This window comes from Benincasa hispida, chromosome 10 (genome assembly GCF_027475165.1).
Source record: "Benincasa hispida cultivar pf3 chromosome 10, pf3_genome.v1.1, whole genome shotgun sequence".
NCBI lineage: Eukaryota > Viridiplantae > Streptophyta > Magnoliopsida > Cucurbitales > Cucurbitaceae > Benincasa > Benincasa hispida.
In genome coordinates this window covers 40,136,041-40,155,232 of record NC_143487.1, presented here as the reverse complement: position 1 = coordinate 40,155,232, position 19,192 = coordinate 40,136,041, and the positions used below count along the sequence as shown (strand labels likewise).

The 19,192-nt window shown below is 31.6% G+C and overlaps 1 protein-coding gene across 6 annotated transcripts in view; it reads right to left on the bottom strand.

Moving 5' to 3' along the window:
* Positions 1–1,796: 1,796 nt before the first annotated feature.
* LOC120088493 (uncharacterized) overlaps positions 1,797–19,192 on the bottom strand; it is a 39,314-nt gene continuing 21,918 nt past the window's right edge. For 5 of the 6 annotated variants that reach the window (XM_090306181.1, XM_039045837.2, XM_039045836.2 and 2 more), the window contains 10 exons: positions 18,675–19,160; positions 17,620–18,120; positions 16,745–17,455; positions 15,109–15,636; positions 12,916–13,416; positions 12,041–12,751; positions 10,470–10,997; positions 8,665–9,500; positions 8,489–8,553; positions 1,797–2,179 (listed from right to left, as the gene is read on the bottom strand). In XM_090306181.1, coding sequence (XP_090162307.1) covers positions 8,520–8,553; positions 8,665–9,500; positions 10,470–10,997; positions 12,041–12,751; positions 12,916–13,416; positions 15,109–15,636; positions 16,745–17,455; positions 17,620–18,120; positions 18,675–19,160 — 4,836 coding nt within the window. In that variant the 3' untranslated portion in view covers positions 1,797–2,179; positions 8,489–8,519. Of the gene's footprint in view, positions 2,180–5,240; positions 5,419–8,488; positions 8,554–8,664; positions 9,501–10,469; positions 10,998–12,040; positions 12,752–12,915; positions 13,417–15,108; positions 15,637–16,744; positions 17,456–17,619; positions 18,121–18,674; positions 19,161–19,192 lie in introns of all 6 variants that reach the window. The other variant, XR_016524051.1, reaches the window with a different exon arrangement.

Genomic DNA, 19,192 nt, shown 5'->3' with positions numbered 1-19,192 from the left:
TGTCGTCGCAATACATGATCTTTGTAAAATCTTTACAGCCAACCTTGACCTCAGTATCTTGTATCATGAAGTCTGTATCTTGTACCATCTTAGCTTAGGTTTACTGCACTTTATTTTATTATTGCATTTTACTGCTTTACTTTACTTTAACGTATATTTTAAATACTTGTACACAAATACTTTTAAAAGATTGAAAAACCTGTTTGCATGTATTATAAACATAACGCAATAACCTCAAACAGTCCCTGTGTTTGACCTCGGATCACACCGAGAAACTTGAGGTGGAATTATACTTGGTTCCAATGTAAGGAAACTTGTGACAACGCACAAAGTACTACAAGAACCTTCAGGAATAACGCATATCTAGAAGTAGTATTGCATGAATTGAGTCAAGTCAGGTAATTATTGCATATCAATAGGTTTGAACCGTGCGTGCATTGTATAGCATAAAATCCATGTCATCACAATCTTCCTTGAAGAACTATCACCATCACCGCCAGAGAAGAAGACTCGGGAGAGGAACTTCTCCATCGTGCATGACAGAGCACAAAATCAATTCTATGTCAGACCAATGGGAAACAAGAAACGGGTACTGGAGATCATCATCTTCTTCTATTCATCCATTTACTTCATTTCTTATTTTCTGCATTTCCATTTCTACACATTTTATTTTTCTCATGACATTATAACGAACTCCTTTCTCTCTTAATATATATATCAGGACTTTATCTATTTCATCTTCTATTTCTATCGCTTTTGTTTATTTTTTAATGAGAAGCTAAATCATTAGTGAGTTGGAATGAGTTGATCTTCATACCAATGAGTTTAATGATGAGCAACTATTCATTTGGTTTAATAAGTTTTTAAATCCAACTCTTTATTTCATTTAATCGATTGCATCAAGTGGTAGTAATCAGCTACTCGAGAGAGTAAGTGATAGTGGATCTTATTAACCTGAGTAAATGATGTGTTTAGAGATAAAACACATCCTTAAGTTCCAAGTAACCTAAGCATGCATCATAGAAATATGATTTATGTGGCTAACTCACTGAGAACTGGAGTTCTTAAAGGTTGTGAACATGAACACGAGTTTGTTATTGGGTTTAAAGGTTCGAGAGTTGCTAATCCCAACTAAATTTTTTTCATGGTTTTTCTCTCAATCTATTGTTGTATTGTGCGTCCACCCTTCATATCCTTCACCGTCAAATTCTCATTATTTTAATTGTTTTTAGATTATGACTTACACAACAACGAGCACCATATTATTTGATAAATACATCCATGCGTTTATAATTAAAAAGTCATCAACTGAATTTGTTCTTCATTTAATAAATATCTCCATGTGCGACCTCAGTCCTCACCGAGACTACCTCCTAATCGGTTTATACTTGGACTTGTTAGGGAAAACTTGTATGATTTTTAGAGATTTTTATTACATTAACTGAACACAGTTGAGCACACAAACAGATAGCAAATACCTAACAATAAGAATGACACCTAGAACACCACCCTATAACTAGTAGAATAAATTTTTGAACAGGAAGATGTCATCAAGGTCTAAGCAATCGAATTTGCCATTAAAGAAAAAAATAATTGATTATTTTAGCTTTATGAAAAAATCAGTAGTGATTCAACAAAAATCACTAAGAAAAGAACAATAAGTTATAAGCTATCTAGAGATTACACAAAATCTACCCATACAACTTTTAAAAACTAGGGTAAGAAACTAAAACGTCAACAAACAATAGCTACATAGAGCATCACAACAGCCATTCAAACACTTGCACAAATGAATATTTGATGGAAAGCTCCAAAATTGAATACTTACGAGAAGAATGTAGACACATCAGATAACATCTAGCACATTCAACATTCACAAAATATGTCCAATATTATCCAAAAACAGACATTTAGCACATAACAAATCAGACAACATCTTTATCTTCAAAACCATTCATCCATGAAAACCAAAGTCTAAGAATAGAGCGAGCTTAAAAATAAAAATAAAAAGAAGATACTCCAATCATAATTAAGTTCAACAATTTGCAGAATCTCCAAATTGATGCTTGAAAAATCAATTCATTAACCAACGTTGAGAAGCTTGGCAATCGGTGTAACAACTTCTCTTTCATTCCAAATCATACATAATGGAATACGACAATGGGAAATTGCAATGCAGCTGAAAAACGTAAAAGTAAGAATGAGTTTTTAGTGAATTAATTACAAAATAGTGATATAAACAAGAGAAATATGTGTAAGAAGTTAAGCTAGATACATAATGGATAATACATTTCTAGATACATTTCCAAATACATGAATTTCTATTTCTAGATATTTCTAGATACATATAATTGTTTACGTACATGAATGATATGTATACATGTACTTCATTTATTTTGTATCTCTTAGGAAACATCTCTTATGTACTATATATAGGGTTCATTTCCCTCCTTTGTAATCAATTGAAGGAAGACAATCAAATCAATAGAAGAAAATTGAGTTTCAAGGGAACAATATTATTCTCTTATGTGTTTTTGAGTTTTGTAAGAGAACAAATTTGTGAGATTTGAATCTTAGAGCGAGCTCATCAACGCTTCCAACAAAGTGGTATCAAGGAATAAGGTTGAAAGAAGTCATTCAACAACATTTGAAGCCTCAACTTCCACATTTGGATGGAAAAAATTATAGAGTGTGAAGTCAACAAATGAATTATGGATTTCAAGATCTTTGGGATATTGTTGATAGAAGATATTTGAAGCCTAAAGATGAAAATGGTCTCTCACAAGAACAACAACTCAATGAGTTGAGAGAGACTAGAAAGAAAGATAAAAAAAAAAGGCATTAATTTTTATCTACCAAGCTGTAGATGAAAATATTTTTGAAAGGATATTAGGTGTCTCGATTGCTAACGCGGTATGGGATACATTGCAGAATTTATAGAAATGAGAAGAAATAGAAAAATTAGTATGATTGCAGACACTTGGAGCTGAATTTGATACCATTCAAATGAAAGATGCTAAAACTATTGAAAAAAATTTCCACTATCTTCTCTTAATTGTTAATCAATCAAGATCAAATGGAGAAGCAATTGAAGATCAGAGAGTAGTTGAAAATATCCTTAAAAGCGTGACAAGAAGGCATGACCATATTGTTGTTGCAATTGAAGAATCCAAAGACTTGTCTACTCTCTCCATTGATAGCTTAATGAGATCTCTTCAATCCCACGAGCTCAAATTGAAGTTCTTTGATTCTACTCCTTCACAAGAAGCTTTTCATATACAAACTTGTTCCAGAGGGATATCAGGTGGAAAGAGAGGTGGATGTGATGATAGAGAAAATGGATAGTCCAACGACTTAAAAAATTATGAGTTTGAGAATAGAGACAATCAAACTTCTTCAAATAGAGGAAGGGGGAGAAGTTCGAGTAGAGGAAGAAACAAAAGTGGAGGTTATGGAGATTTTTCTCACATACAATATTTCAATTGTAGACGTTATGGGTATTTTCAAGCAAACTGTTGGTCCAAGAAGTCTAATTCAAATCAAGCTCAAACCACACTAATGCATAAGCAGAAGGATAATGATCTAGGTATTCTCTTTGTCACATTCAATATCCAAGAAACAAGCACTAGAGATATATGGTATCTTGATAGTGTTTGTAGTAACCATAAGACTATAAAAAAGGATATTATTATATCTTTAGATGAGTCTCATCAAAATGAAGTAAAAACTGGTGACAATAAGAAGTTCGAAGTAAAAAGAAAAGGAGATATCCTTGTCCAAAGAAAGAATCTAACAAAAAGAATCACTAATGTTTATTATGTTTCAGGGCTCAAACACAATCTTTTAAGTGTTGGTCAGCTTCTACTGAAAGGACATGATGTTATCTTTAAAGTAGAATATGCGAGATCAGAACCAATAATGGAGGTCTCATAACGACGGTTCGTATGACTCGTAGCAACATGTTTCCAAATGAAAATGTACTATGAGAAGCTTGTATATTTTGAGACTTTAGTAAAAGACACTTCATGACTTTGGCATTGTCGATATGGGCATCTAAGTTTTGGCACTTTCTCTCATATGTGCAAGAATATATGGTGAGAGGAATGCAAAATATTTAAAACGAAGATCAACTTTGTGAACTATGTATTTTCGGAAAGCATCATCGAAATTTATTTCCGACAAGAGGTTCTTGGATAGCATCAAAGCCTCTAGAGCTTGTCTATATAGACTTATGTGGACCCATGAGAACTACTACATATAGAGGTAATCATTATTTTCTCACATTTATCAGTGATTATAGTCGAAAAAATGGATTTATCTTCTAAAAAAAGCTCTACTTTTGAATGATTCAAGACATTAAACGCAATGGTTGAAAATGAAAGTAACTTGAGATTGAAAATATTGCATTGGAATCGTGGAGGAGAATATTTCATTTTTGCAGATTTCTTGAAGAAAAATGGAATCAAGCATCAAAAGACTGTTCAAAAAACTGCTCAACAAAATGGAGTTTCAGAGAAAAAAAAAAAAGAATAATAATGGAGCTTGCAAGAAGTATGTTGAAGGCTAAGAAACTTCTTGGTCAATTTTTGGGAGATGTAGTAATTTGTGAAGTTTATCTCTTAAATCGAGCCTCAACTAAAAGTGTGCAAGGTATTACTCCTTAAGAAGCATGAAGTGGATTAAACTCAAATGTTAGTCACCTAAAAGTACTTGGGTGTATTGCTTACTCTCGTATTTCAGATGACAAACGAGGTAAACTAGAGTATTAATCAGAAAAGTGCATTTTTTTTTTTTTTTTTGTGTATAGTGAGAACTCCAAGGTTTATAGATTATAGATCCATGTGAGTAAGAACGTTATTATTTGTCGAGATGTCAAGTTTAATGAAGTATAATTGTGGAAATGGGATGCAAATGAAGATCAAAATCCATTACTAGTTGACATGCATGGCAAAGAAGATGCTCGAGACTTCGAGCTTGATGAGACTCCACCATGGCTTTATCTTCAATTTCACACTCCATGAGTGATGAAGAAACTACTCTAAGGAAGACAATAAGTATTCATGATATCTATAGTACTTCAAGAAGAATGTTGGATGATGAGCATGTTGATTTTTCTTTATTTACAGATATTGATCCTATATACTCTGAGGAGGCAATTTAAAATGAAAAATGAAAAGATGCAATAGATAAAGAGATTGATGCAATCAAAAGAAATGAGACATAGGAGTTAGTCAAACTACCGGAAAATAGAAAACCGGAGTCAAATGGTTCTATAGAACAAAGTTGAAGCAACATGGAGATATCAAGAAATATAAGGTAATGCTCGTCGTGAAAGGGTACAGACAAAAGTGTGGTGTAGATTATGAAGAAGTTTTTGTAGCTGTGACTCGCTTGGAGATTGTTCAATTGCTTCTAGCCCTTGCAACACAAAATGATTAGAAAGTACATCCAATGGATGTCAAGTCAGTTTTTCTAAATAGATATTTAGAGGACGAAATATATGTTTGAACAACCCCCTTATTATGTGAAGATTGGAGAAGAAAATAAAGTGTGTCGATTGAAGAAAGCATTGTACAGACTAAAGCAAGCACCGAGAGCCTTTTACAGTCGTATTGACAATGTTTTTTTAAAGATGGCTTCAAAAGATGTCTATACGAGCATGCTCTCTACACGAAAGAAGATAGAGATGGGAATTTCTTGAACATTTGTCTATATTAACTTTTACGAAAAATTCAACCATGATGATTGAAGATTTCAAAGAGAGCATGAAGAAAGAATTTGAGATGACAAATATGGATTTACTTCATTACTTTCTTTGTATTGATGTTATGAAACGTAATGAATGGATTGCAATTTTCCTAAAGAAGTATACAAGAGATTTATTAGTAAAATTTAAAATGGAGAAAGCTCATCCTACCAGTACTCCTATGGAACTAGACTTGAAACTAAGCAAACGTGATGATATTAAAGCTCTTGATTCCATCATCTATAGAAGTCTTTTTGGGAGTTTAATATATTTAATTATAACTAGACCTGATCTTATGTCCTCTCTCAATTTATGGAGCATATTTATGCATCACCGAAAAGAAGTCATTAGAAAACTGGAAAGAGATTTCTTAGATATATTCTTGGAACTATTGATTATAGAATCCACTATAAGAAGAACATGGATAATGTGCTTGTTGGGGAAGAAAGGTACTACATGCATTAAAGAGTTCTCAAGAGAAAGAGACTCTCCTATTATGTGACAATAAATCATCTATTTCACTTTCAAAGAATCCCATCTTTCATGGAAGAAGTAAACATATAAAGATCAAATATTATTTGATCAGAGAATTGACCAAAGATGGAGAAGTATGCATGAAGTATTGCAAGACACAAGATCAAGTTGTAGACATATTCACCAAAACATTAAAGAAATACTTGTTATAGAAAATGAAGGAGAAGCTCGGAATCATGGAAGTCTAGCTTAAGGGGGATGTTACAAATTAAGCTAGATACGTAATGGATAATACAATTCTAGATACATTTTCAAATATATGGATTTCTAATTTTTAGATACATGCACCTCTAGATGCATATAATTGTTCAAGTACATGAATGGTACGTATATATGTACTTCATTTATTTTGTATCTTTTACAAAACATCTCTTAATTACTATATAAAGAGTTCATTTCCCTCCTTTGTAATCAAGTGAAGGAAGACAATCAAATAAATAATAAAAAAAAAAAAAAATTGAGTTTCAAGAGAATAATATTATTCTCTTGTGTGTTCTTGAGTTTTATAAGAGAACAAGTTTCTTTTATTCAAAATTTGTGAGATTTAGAGTTAATCTTAGAATGGGCTCGTCAACACTTCCAACAATATGTATTTAGTAAAGAAACTGAAATAAAATTACAAAATCTAACTTTAACAATATTTTGAGTAATCATTTTGAAATGATTAAAAATACGTTTCTTAAAAAAAATTCACCACAAGAAAACATGTGTTTTATCATTTATATATATTCAGTTCTACGTATAGTTTTATACTTTCAAACACAATGTTTGTTCATATCATGAAACATGATTTAAAATGAATAAAGATATTTATCTATATGGGTTTGTGACATGTAGAGGCCATCAACAGACTTTGTTTTGAAGAGAAGAAAATTGGATTCGCATCAACTCCTAAAAGGATGCAACCAGACTGCCAAAATATGTTAAACTGGTCATCTAAAAAATTTGTATGACAAATATATTAGCAGTCTACCGCAGTCCTTCCATGAACAATTATTTTACTTTTCAAGTTACTAAGAAAATGACCTTTGTAAAAAATTGATTTTGGTTTTAAATGTTCTATATTCTACTGATCATTATTAAAATAAATGAAGAACATATCATTACTATAAGCCATAAATCATTAAAATTTTTATTTTGAATCAAAATGCAATAATGAATTATCAACTTATGAATATTAAATAATTAAAATCCGAAATTCTTAATTTCGTCCAAGTTTAAGTTTTTTTCCTATTGAAAAGTGTTAGGTTTATTAAATTAAAAGAAAAAATTATGAAAATTTTCTTGCAAACATATTTATTACTTTCATGGAAAGAAAGAGACGTGCTATCAATCTCAGTTAGAGAGGAATCCCCTATCTCACATGTTATATCTATAGATATATATATATATATAACTCTAACATATATGTCATCTATTCTGATCTTTTCTCACTAAAATTTATCTTTTAATTTAACAAATATTCTTTTTAACATCTCTCTTTTCCTCAAATATTTCCTAAAACAAAAGAAAACACCTTAGATACATTAGATTGGTTCAAGAAATATTTGAGTTCAACTTTGTTACTCACAAAGTAAATCACTCCTTAGAAGTTTATATTTGAATCAGACACATCCGTGCAACTTTGAACATAATCATCTCATCATAGACCAGACAACATGTATGAAAACTAAAATTACTATAATAAATCTTTCTAAAATTTCAAACCTTCTTCTCCATATGTTGAGAAGAAATTGTTCTTAATAAATGAAAATACGCATTCTAATTTGGTTATTGAGGCTAAAATTCCATGATAGATATAATATCCCCATAAAAAGAATAAACAATAATAATGTGACACTACTAACAAAAAAAAAAAAAAAAAAAATTTATGGGTGCAAAGTTAATCTCCATTTTCATGTCTCTCATATATTCTATTGAATAACTGCTTTTAAAATTCAAGATTAAGATTGCACCACTTATCTACGTTGATAGACATTTTGAAGGTTTTTCTTTATAAGCAAAAATTTTAAGTGATATTTGGTAATCCAAATAATTTTCTTCCCAAAAGGAATGGATTGAATTAGACCTAAGAATTCCTCCAGAAAAGAAAAAGAAAAAAAATGTGCGAATCTATGATTCAATGTGTCGATCTATAAAAATAATAACAAATACTTAATAAGAAAACGTGAATCATTATTTAATTAAAGTTACGTTTGAGAATCTTACTTGTGTGATGCAACATCTTTCGTAGATTAAATTAACCTTCACGCTTCTCCTTACTTCCCTCCATCCTTAAAAATTTCAAATAGTATGATTAGAATACAAAGAAAATGATGAAGCTTTGATGTTTAGATAAATAAAATTGGTTCAAGAAATCTTATGATCCTTAATTTAGTGTGTACCTATTGCGATCTGTGAAAATATGTTGGATAATAACATTTATGTCCCGTGTTGGTGAGATTATAAATTCACTTTCTCCTATCGTCATGGATTCCAAACTAGCTGTGCTTACCATTCCAACTGAAAATGTCTCCATTTGATTGCATTGAAATATGTCCAATGTCTCCAAGGATGGAAACTTAAGCATACATTTTCCAGAGTAAAAGCTGAATAGTCTTGGTAAATTATCAAGTCCTAGACAACGGAGTTTTTTGAAAATAATTTCACCATTTTCTTCATCTGCAATGACTATAGATGTCATTCCTGTACAATCAGATATTTCAATCTTTTCGAGATTTTCCAGATTGTTTGCCACTGAAGAGCTAAACAAATTCACCATTCGATTGCAATTATTGACGATAAGAGTCCTCAAGTTTAAGAATGAGAATGACGATGGCACTATGCATTTCAAATTCTCACATCTCCTTACCTCCATATGTTCCAAACTATCCAAACTAACTGTGATGACTTCACTACTTTCTTTCCACACGTGCGTAAGCTTAGGAAGATCCCACAAATATATCTCCTTCAACTTTGCACATCTTTGAACATGATTGTTTGTAGTTAATACTTCATTTTCAAACACGTGTACCAATTGAAGGGCATTTTCGATTTTGAAAGTTCTAATATTGTATAATACTTCACTCACTTCCGATGGTAAACAAACCATGTCGTCATCCTCACAACCAATCAGTCTAAGACATTCGAGTTGGGGGAATGAGTTCAATTTATGCCAAAAGCCTCTCTTCACTCTCTTCAACCTCAATTCCACATCTCTCATGCTCTGGAGGAATTCAATCTGAAACCAAACAAAGTTTCTAAATTACTATTTTGAATATTGTTCTTACATCATGCGTATACCAATTGATTTTTATTTTTGGATTCAAACTTGAAATATTAACACATAAACCTATCAATAGTCATCAATGATAAACTTTTATAAGTAGTTTCAACTTTAAAGGAAACTATTAACTTTCAATGGTTAACATTTAAACCTATAAGTGATAGAAGCCTATTACTAAAAAGTATATAAGTTGATATCTATCGAAATCGTATCAATAATATCATTAATATCATACATTTAATTGATATATATCAAAGTCATATCACTGATATATGGATATTACTCATAGCTTCTATTAGTAGTGATCAATCAGTTTCTATGAGTGACTATCACCAATAGCATTTAGCAGTGGCTATCAACGATAGACTTTCACCAAATGGAATTTTCATTATATCATTTGATACCATTGATATATGGATATCATCGAAATTCTCTCATCAATATCACCGATATCACTGATATCACATGGTGAAAGTCTATCGTTGATAGCCACATTATTATTCCTTTTTATATCGCTTTTATCAACGATAATTGACATGCTATCAGATATAACTTTTGTTATTCATTTTTACCATCAAATAGCGTGTTATCGTTGATAGCTTCGATCATCGATAACATTCTATTAGTGACAACTTCTACAAATCTCACATATACTTTAGTTCGAGATTCAACTTTATTAATTAAATTCATTAAGTTGATAGATTTCTATAAGTGGATATCTTATGTCATAATAATAGAAGTCCATCATTTATAACTATTTACTAATAAATTATTATACATTAGTTGGTAAAAATCTATAATTCATAAACTTCTATCACTTGCTGAAGTAGTTTGCTGGTGATAGAAGCTTATTATTAATAGACTAGCTAATAGATTTATCACTTGCTGAAGTAGTTTGCTGGTGAAAATGGGATATATGCGTACCTCTTGTGTGAAAAAAGCTTGGATAATGTCATTTATCCCCTTTGTTGGTGATACTGGAACTTCATTTTCTCCTATCTCGACGGCTTGCAAATTGGGAGTGTTTGTTATTCCATATGAAAATGTTTTCATATCATGGCATCTTCTTATCTTCAAGAAATTCAAGGCAACAAATTTAAGTGTGCATTTTCCAGAGTGAAAACAAAGTAGGCTTGGTAAATTATCAAATTCCAGACGACTCAGTCTGTTGAACACAATTTCACCATTTTCTTCTTCTTCTGTTGCAAAACTCCGCTTTTCGGTTTCAAATATCCTTTCTAATAACTCACAAGAAAAGATATTCAGTGTTTCTAAAAAAGCAAGTGATTTCACTATACTCCAAGGAAACATGCATCTCAACTTGTTGCAGTTTTCAATACTTATCTCTCGAAGTTTGCAAAAGGAACTTGCAATCGGCTTATTCTTATTCCATAACATCTCCAAACTATTTCCTCCATCAATCCTTAAAATCTCCAATGCAGGAAATGAAACCTGCAATTTTATATTTGTATTTAGGATTAGTTGCATATCCATAGCAAAAGATAGCAAAATCTAAAATTATTTTAAAATATAGAAAGATTTAAATAAGAGTCCACGTGAAAACTTTAACAAGCTTATTAGCCCATCAAATTGATTGAAAAGTCTCTTAGTAATAGATCGTCAAAATTAGAAGTTTATCGCTAATAGTTTTCTATTATTGGAGTTTATTAACGTTGATCGAATTTAACTATCAGTACCTATCACTTAACAACACTAATGAAGAAAACTATTCATTGTAAGCTTTTTCTTTTAGTATTCAAAACCTTTATTCATAGACTAATAACACTATAAGTGATATGAGTTATTCATTATTAAGCTTCTTTTAGGTAGGGGTAATATGACACATCATAAAACCATAGATTATTTGCTATGTTTACCATGTCTTAAAATAAAATTGTCATCAATTATAAATTAAGGGAAGGGGGATCGAACATCTCATCTCTAGGTTGGAAGATCATGCCAATTACCACTAAGTTAAATTCAATTTGTAAAGTTTTAGATAAGATTGTAAAAATATCTCCCAATTATATATAAAAATACCATTATTTTTCAAAAAAAGAAAATCAAAATCAAAATACAGTCGTCATTAAATGGTAGTATGTATGACAATATTTGGGAGATAAGACACGTTTTGGAAACATGTTGACCTTTGGATATTAGCTCTAACCATGATTTTCACATTCTAATCTTTACCAAAATCTTGAAGATTTTCCCATTGTGATAGCTATAATTTCACATTCTTAAACCTCGTTTGAAGTGGTTGCCAGTTTTATTGATTTCGTAATTAAGTTGAAATATATATTGACGTACTACAATTTAAGTATGTGTTTAGTGGACATAAGTTGGAAAATCGTTTTTGATGAATTTAGATTGTTATAAAATTAAAAAAAAAAAAAGAAAGTGATTTTAGGTACACTAAGATAACAGCCAAACATACCCTTTAAGTAATAAAATGATAGAAAAAGTTGGTTGAAGAAATAAGAATACACACATACCTTGTGAGTGAAAAAGGGTTTTGGATAAGGTGCCCCCAATACTGAGTCTTTACCTTCTTCTATGCTTATTATTCCATTTGAAAAGATCTCCATTTCATTGCATTCTTCTATTTCCAGTGTTTCCAACAAATGGAACGTAAGCTTGCATTTTCCATTGTAAAAGCTTGCAAGTTTTGGTAAGTTGTGTAATCTGGTTATAGTCAGTTTCTTAAAAATAATTTCACTATTTTCTTCTGCTGCTGCTTCAATGACTATGGATTTCATTTCCTTACAATCAAATATTTCAATGGAATTGAGATTCACCAGATTTTTTGCCACTGAAAGACTAAACAAAATTTTCATTCCATGGCAACCATGTACTTGAAGATCAACCAAGTTGGAGAATGTGATTGTGGTTATTTGATCGATGTTCTTCAACACGTGTGTAAGTTTAGGAAGATCCCGCAATATTAACGTCTTCAAATTTGCACATCTTTGGATATTGTCATTTCCAAATACTTGTACCAACTGGAGGCAAGTCCTAATTTCCAGTTCTTCAATATTGTATAATACTTCATTCATTTCCAAAGGCAGAGTAATCAAGTTATCATTGTGAGACCCAAACAATGTAAGACTTTGGAGTTTGAGAAATTTTGATATGAGCCAAAAGCTCTCCTTCTCTGCCAGGTTACAAGTCATTGCTAATGTTTCCAAGCTCTGGAATCGTACTACCTGAAATCCACAAATAAAAGTCTCTAAACCCTTATTATATATATATTGATCAAAGCAAAAGAAGTCGTATGATTCACAAAACAGAAGTTAATTAGTACCAAATTGAAGCATATACAATTCTTGCATATATTGGTTATTAATAATATTGAAGATGTATTAATTACCTCTCCCATGTTTGATGCTTCATCCACTGGAAATATTTCGTTTTCCTCTTCCACATTTAACCGTTCAATTTCTTTCATATATTTGGTGAAGGACGCTGGAAAAATACTTTTCAACTTGGAACAAGAAGTAACATCGACATTCTTTAGATTTGGAAATTCCAAAACATCACCAGCATCTTTGTCCCACACGTACATTAAATTTGGTAGACGACTTAAATATAAACTTCTCAATGGCACTAGTACTTTTGTATCACCGAAGGTCGGCTTTGCAATTTCAAATACCCTTTCCAATAACTCACATGAACAGATATACAAATCCTCTAAACAAACAAGTGATGCCACTATGTTTGAAGGAAACACGCATTTCAACTTGTTGCAATATTCAATCCTGATTGTTTGAAGTTTGGTAAAGGAAGTATTGATTGGTCCATTATTATGCCATAGCATCTCCAAATTGTTACATCTATCAATGTATAGATACTCCATTTGAGGAAATGAAACCTGCAATATTATTAAAATCTCCTCAGTTAAAAAACAATTCAGGGTCAATCAACACCCATTAATAAGCATCTTTCATCTAATGGTTGGAAAATCAATTTTTTTTTTATTTTATTTTGAAGTTTCCTAAAATGGACTTTAATGTTTGTCAAATATTAGTCTTTTTTTTTTTTAAGAGAAAAGTTATTTTGGCATCGACAAAAGTGATTTTTAGCATATTAAAATAACATCCAAACATTTTTTTTGAAAAATTGAGATTGTCGAGGGGTCAGTGGATGCACCCGTATATCTCAACTAGGTACACACATCTCTAACGTCCTCATCATGCTCCGGTCCAAAAGGATGCACTGATTGAAGAAAAATATAAGGTAAATGTTCAAAGGAAAGATCAAGGAGAGGCTAGAGCAAAGCCTTCGAATTAAGAGCAATACAAGCAGCATGATAATAACAAAATAAATTTGATGTAGCACTCCACATGGCAGCAAGGTTGATAAGATCTTCCCATAAGTGACCTGGAGATTTAGCTTCCTCATTGAAAGTTCTAGTACGTTCCATCCAAAGAGACCACAGGCATGCGTCTATAAGATTGCTCCATAACATTTTCTTCTTATTATTTTGCTTCAATTGTGTTATGATATATAAAATTGCCTCTAGATTGCTCGGCAAAGGACTATTTGTGGCAGAATTTAGAATGGTCCAAATATGTTTAGCATAAGGGCATTGTATAAATCCGCGAATTCGTCATTCTTTTTACAGAGAATACACCAATGTGGACTAAGTGTCATATTAGGAGATCTCACCTATCTTTTGTCCCATGTATTTCGACCATTATGCAGTAGAATCCATATGAAGAAAATGCATTTTTTAGGTATATGAGAAGACCAGAGATGACCAATATCCATGTTGAGATCAGTAGGAAGGGAAATAGTGAGGTGCCTTTTCATATCTTTAACATTAAATGTACCCTCCAGCGAAATGACTCCATTTCATTTTGTCTTCTCCCGAATCTTATCTAGGCCTGACCTAGTCATTGGATAAATCTGATTCCATATAATTTGTTTGCGGTCTATCAGAGGCCTACGAAAGTAGGGTAACCAAACAGAGGAATCCTCTTTCCAGACATCCTTAACAGTATTATGTTCATCAGATCTTAGTGTAAAAAATCTGGGATGGAGAATATAAAGTTGATCATTAGATGTCCATTTGTGGAACAAAAAGAGGGAGGAATTACCGTTGGAGATCACACTCTTTGTGTCTCTTGGCATGGAGTCGGCATATTCGACTATATGAAACCAAGGGGCCTTAAGCTGGTATATCTACATATTGGCTTGTTGGTATTAAAATATTTGTGAAAATGATTGTGCATTATCGAAACTTGGCTTTGAAACAAGGGAGAGGAAAAGGATGGGACAGATGGGAAAGAGAGGTGAAATTGGGAAGATGGGGCAAAGAGTGGCAAAGATCATGTAATAAGAAAATGAAAATAAAGAAAAATAAATCTCCATCCTGCAACAGTCGAAGGGAAACCCGAATCATGGAACAAATAAAAGGGGCAAGACCCAGAAATTTCAATAATTTATCGGTCTATATTTGTCATATTTGTAAATCTTTTAAGGATATGTTATATTTTAAGATTTTTTCTATATTTTTCTATGTAATACAATTTTCGTTAAGAAAAATGGGGTATATGCGTACCTCTTGTGTGAAGAAAACTTGGATAATGTCATTTATCCCCTTTGTTGATGATACTAGGACTTCATTTTCTCCTATCTCGATGGCTTGCAAATTGGGAGTGTTCGTTATTCCATATGAAAATGTTTTCATATCATGGCATCTGCTTATCTTCAAGAAATTCAAGCAAGGAAATTTAAGTGTGCATTTTCCAAAGTAAAAACAAGCTAATCTTGGTAAATTATAAAATTCTAGATGAGTCAGACTGTTGAAGACAATTTCACCACTTTCTTCTTCTTCTGTTGCAAAACTCGACTTTTCGGTTTCAAATATCCTTTCTAATAACTCACAATCAAAGATATTCAGTGTTTCTAAAAAAGCAAGTGATTTCACTATACTCCAAGGAAACATGCGTCTCAACTTGTTGCAGTTTTCAATATTTATATCTTGAAGTTCGCAAAAGGAACTTGCAATCGGCTCATTCTTATTCCATAACATCTCCAAACTATTTCCTCCATCAATCGTTAAAATCTCCAATGCGGGAAATGAAAGCTGCAATTTTATATTTGTATTTAGGATTAGTTGCATATCGATAGCAAAAAATAGCAAAACCTAAAATTATTTTAAAATATAGAAATATTTAAATAAGAGTCCACGTGAAAACTTTAAGAAGCTAATTAGCCCATCAAATTAATTGAAAAGTCTCTTAGTAATAGATTGTCAAAATTAGAAGTTTATCGCTAATAGTCTTCTATTATTGGAGTTTATTAACGTCGATCAAATTTAACTATCAGTATCTATCACTTAACAATACTAATGAAGAAAACTATTCATTATAGGCCTTTTCTTTTAGTATTCAAAACCTTTATTCATAGACTAATAACACTATGGGTGATAGAAGTTATTCACTATTAAGCTTCTTTTACGTAGGCGTAATATGACACATTTGTAAAACCGTAGATTATTTGCTATGTTTACCATGTCTTAAAATAATATTGTCATCCATTACAAATTAAGGGAAGGGGGATCAAACATCTCATCTCTAGGCTGGAAGATCATGCCAATTACCACTAAGCTAAGCTCAATTTTTTAATTTTTAGATAAGACTGTAAAAATATCTCCCAATTCTATTTTTTTTTTCTAAAAAAATACCATTATTTTTCAAAAAAAAAAGAAAATCAAAATCAAAATGCAGTCGTCATTAAATGGTAGTATGTATGAAAGTATTTGGGAGATAAAGACACATTTTGGAAACATGTTGACCTTTGGATATTAGCTCTAACAATGATTTTCACATTCTAATCTTTACCAAAATCTTGAAGATTTTCCTATTGTGATAGCTATAATTTCACATTCTTAAACCTCGTTTGAAGTGGTTGCCAGTTTTATTGATTTCGTAATTAAGTTGAAATATATATTGACATACTACAATTTAAGTCTGTGTTTAGTGGACATAAGTTGAAAATTCGTTTTTGATGAATTTAGATTGTTATAAAATTGAATTCATTATTTGCCAAATATAAATTTTTTTAAAAAAAAAGAAAGTGATTTTGAGAACACAAAAAGTGATTTTAGGTACACTAAGATAACAGCCAAACATACCCTTTAAGTAATAAAATGATGGAAAAAGTTGGTTGAAGAAGTAAGAATACACACATACCTTGTGAGTGAAAAAGGGTTTTGGATAAGGTGCCCCCAATACTGAGTCTTTACCTTCTTCTATGCTTATTATTCCATTTGAAAAGATCTCCATTTCATTGCATTCTTCTATTTCCAAGGTCCGCAACCAAGGTAACGTAAGCTTGCATTTTCCATTGTAAAAGCTTGCTAGTCTTGGTAAGTTATATAAACTGATTTCAAACAGTTTGTTAAAAAGAATTTCACTATTTTCTTCTTCTGCTTCTTCAACGACTATGTATTTCATTTCCTTACAATCAAATATTTCAATGGAATTGAGATTCACCAGATTTTTTGCCACTGAAAGACTAAACAAAATTTTCATTCCATGGCAACCATGTACTTGAAGATCAACCAAGTTGGAGAATGTGATTGTGGTTATTTGATCGATGTTCTTCAACACGTGTGTAAGTTTAGGAAGATCCCGCAATATTAACGTCTTCAAATTTGCACATCTTTGGATATTGTCATTTCCAAATACTTGTACCAACTGGAGGCAAGTCCTAATTTCCAGTTCTTCAATATTGTATAATACTTCATTCATTTCCAAAGGCAGAGTAATCAAGTTATCATTGTGAGACCCAAACAATGTAAGACTTTGGAGTTTGAGAAATTTTGATATGAGCCAAAAGCTCTCCTTCTCTGCCAGGTTACAAGTCATTGTTAATTTTTTCAAGCTCTGGAATTGTACTACCTGAAATCCACAAATAAAAGTCTCTAAACCCTTATTATGCATATATTGATAAAAGCAAAAGAAGTTGTAGGATTAACAAAACAGAAGTTAATTAGTACCAAATTGAAGCATATACAATTCTTGCATATATTGGTTATTAATAATATTGAAGATGTATTAATTACCTCTCCCAAGTTTGATGCTTCATCAACTGGAAATATTTCGTTTTCCTCTTCCACATTTAAGTGTTTAATTTCTTTCATATATTTGGTGAAGGACGCTGGAAACATACTCTTCAACTTGGGACAAGAAGTAACATCGACATTCTTGAGATTTGGAAATGACAAAACATCACCAGCATCTTTGTTCCACACGTACATTAAATTTGGTAGACGACTTAAATATAAACTTCTCAATGGCACTGGTACTTTTGTATCGCCGAAGGTCGGCTTTTCAATTTCAAATACCCTTTCCAATAACTGACATGAACAGATATACAAATCATCTAAAAAAACAAGTGATGCTACTATATTTGAAGAAAACATGCATTTCAACTTGTTGCAATCTTTAATCTTCATTGTTTGAAGTTTGGAAAGGGAACTTCCGATCGGTCCATTATTATACCATAGCATCTCCAAATTATTACATCTCTCAATGAATAAATCCTCCAATTGAGGAAATGAAACCTGCAATATTATTAAAATCTCCAGTTAAAAACAATTGTTGTCAATCAGCACCCATTAATAAGCATCTTTCATCTAATGGTTGGAAAATCATTTTTTTATTTTTTATTTTGAAGTTTCCTAAGATAATTCTGGGTCAATCAGCACCCATATTCCATTAGATGAATTTTTTTCCATAAGCCTGCGATCCCAGTGCAGTGTAAATTCTTTCTTTTCTATGGAAATTGATCGAGGGAGTTGATCTGTGTAGGCCATCCTTCTCAAGTTGATCACATCTCTATGTTGTAGCTTCTTCTCTCCAAAATAACACCCAAACATACTCTTTTAGTGAAAACATGATAGAAAAAAAGTGCTTGAAGCAATAAGAATACACATACCTTGTGGGTGAAAAAAGGTTTTGGAACAGGTGTTGACGATAATTAGACTTAATTAGTACCAAATTGTAAAAAATGTAAAGATAATTTATAAAACATAAAAATAATTTCTATTTGTTTCCTTAAATAATGTAAACAGAAGTTATGTATTGGTCATAATAATATTGAAGATGTATTAATTACCTCTCTCAAGTTTGATGCTTCATCTACAGAAAATATTTCATTTTGCTCATCTGCTTCTTTCATATATTTGTTGAAGGAAGCTGGAAACAAACTTTTCAACTTTGGGCAATCATTAACCCGTACTTCCTTTAGATTTGGAATTACCAAAAGATCACCAACATCTTTGTTCCCCACGTACTTTAAATTTGGTAGAAAACGTAAAGTTAAGTTTCTCAATGGCACTACTACTTTTGTATCACCAAAGGTCGGTTTCTCAATTTCAAATACCTTTTCCAATAACACACAAGAATGGATTTCCAAATCATCTAAACAAACAAGTGATGTCACTATGTTTGAAGGAAACACGCATTTCAACTTGTTGCAATTTACAATCTTTATTGTTTGAAGTTTGGAAAAGGAACTTCCGATCGGTCCATTATTATGCCATAGTATCTCCAAATTGTTTCCACTCTCAATTGATAAAAACTTCAACTGAGGAAATGAAACCTGCAATATTATTATAATCTCCTCAGTTAAAA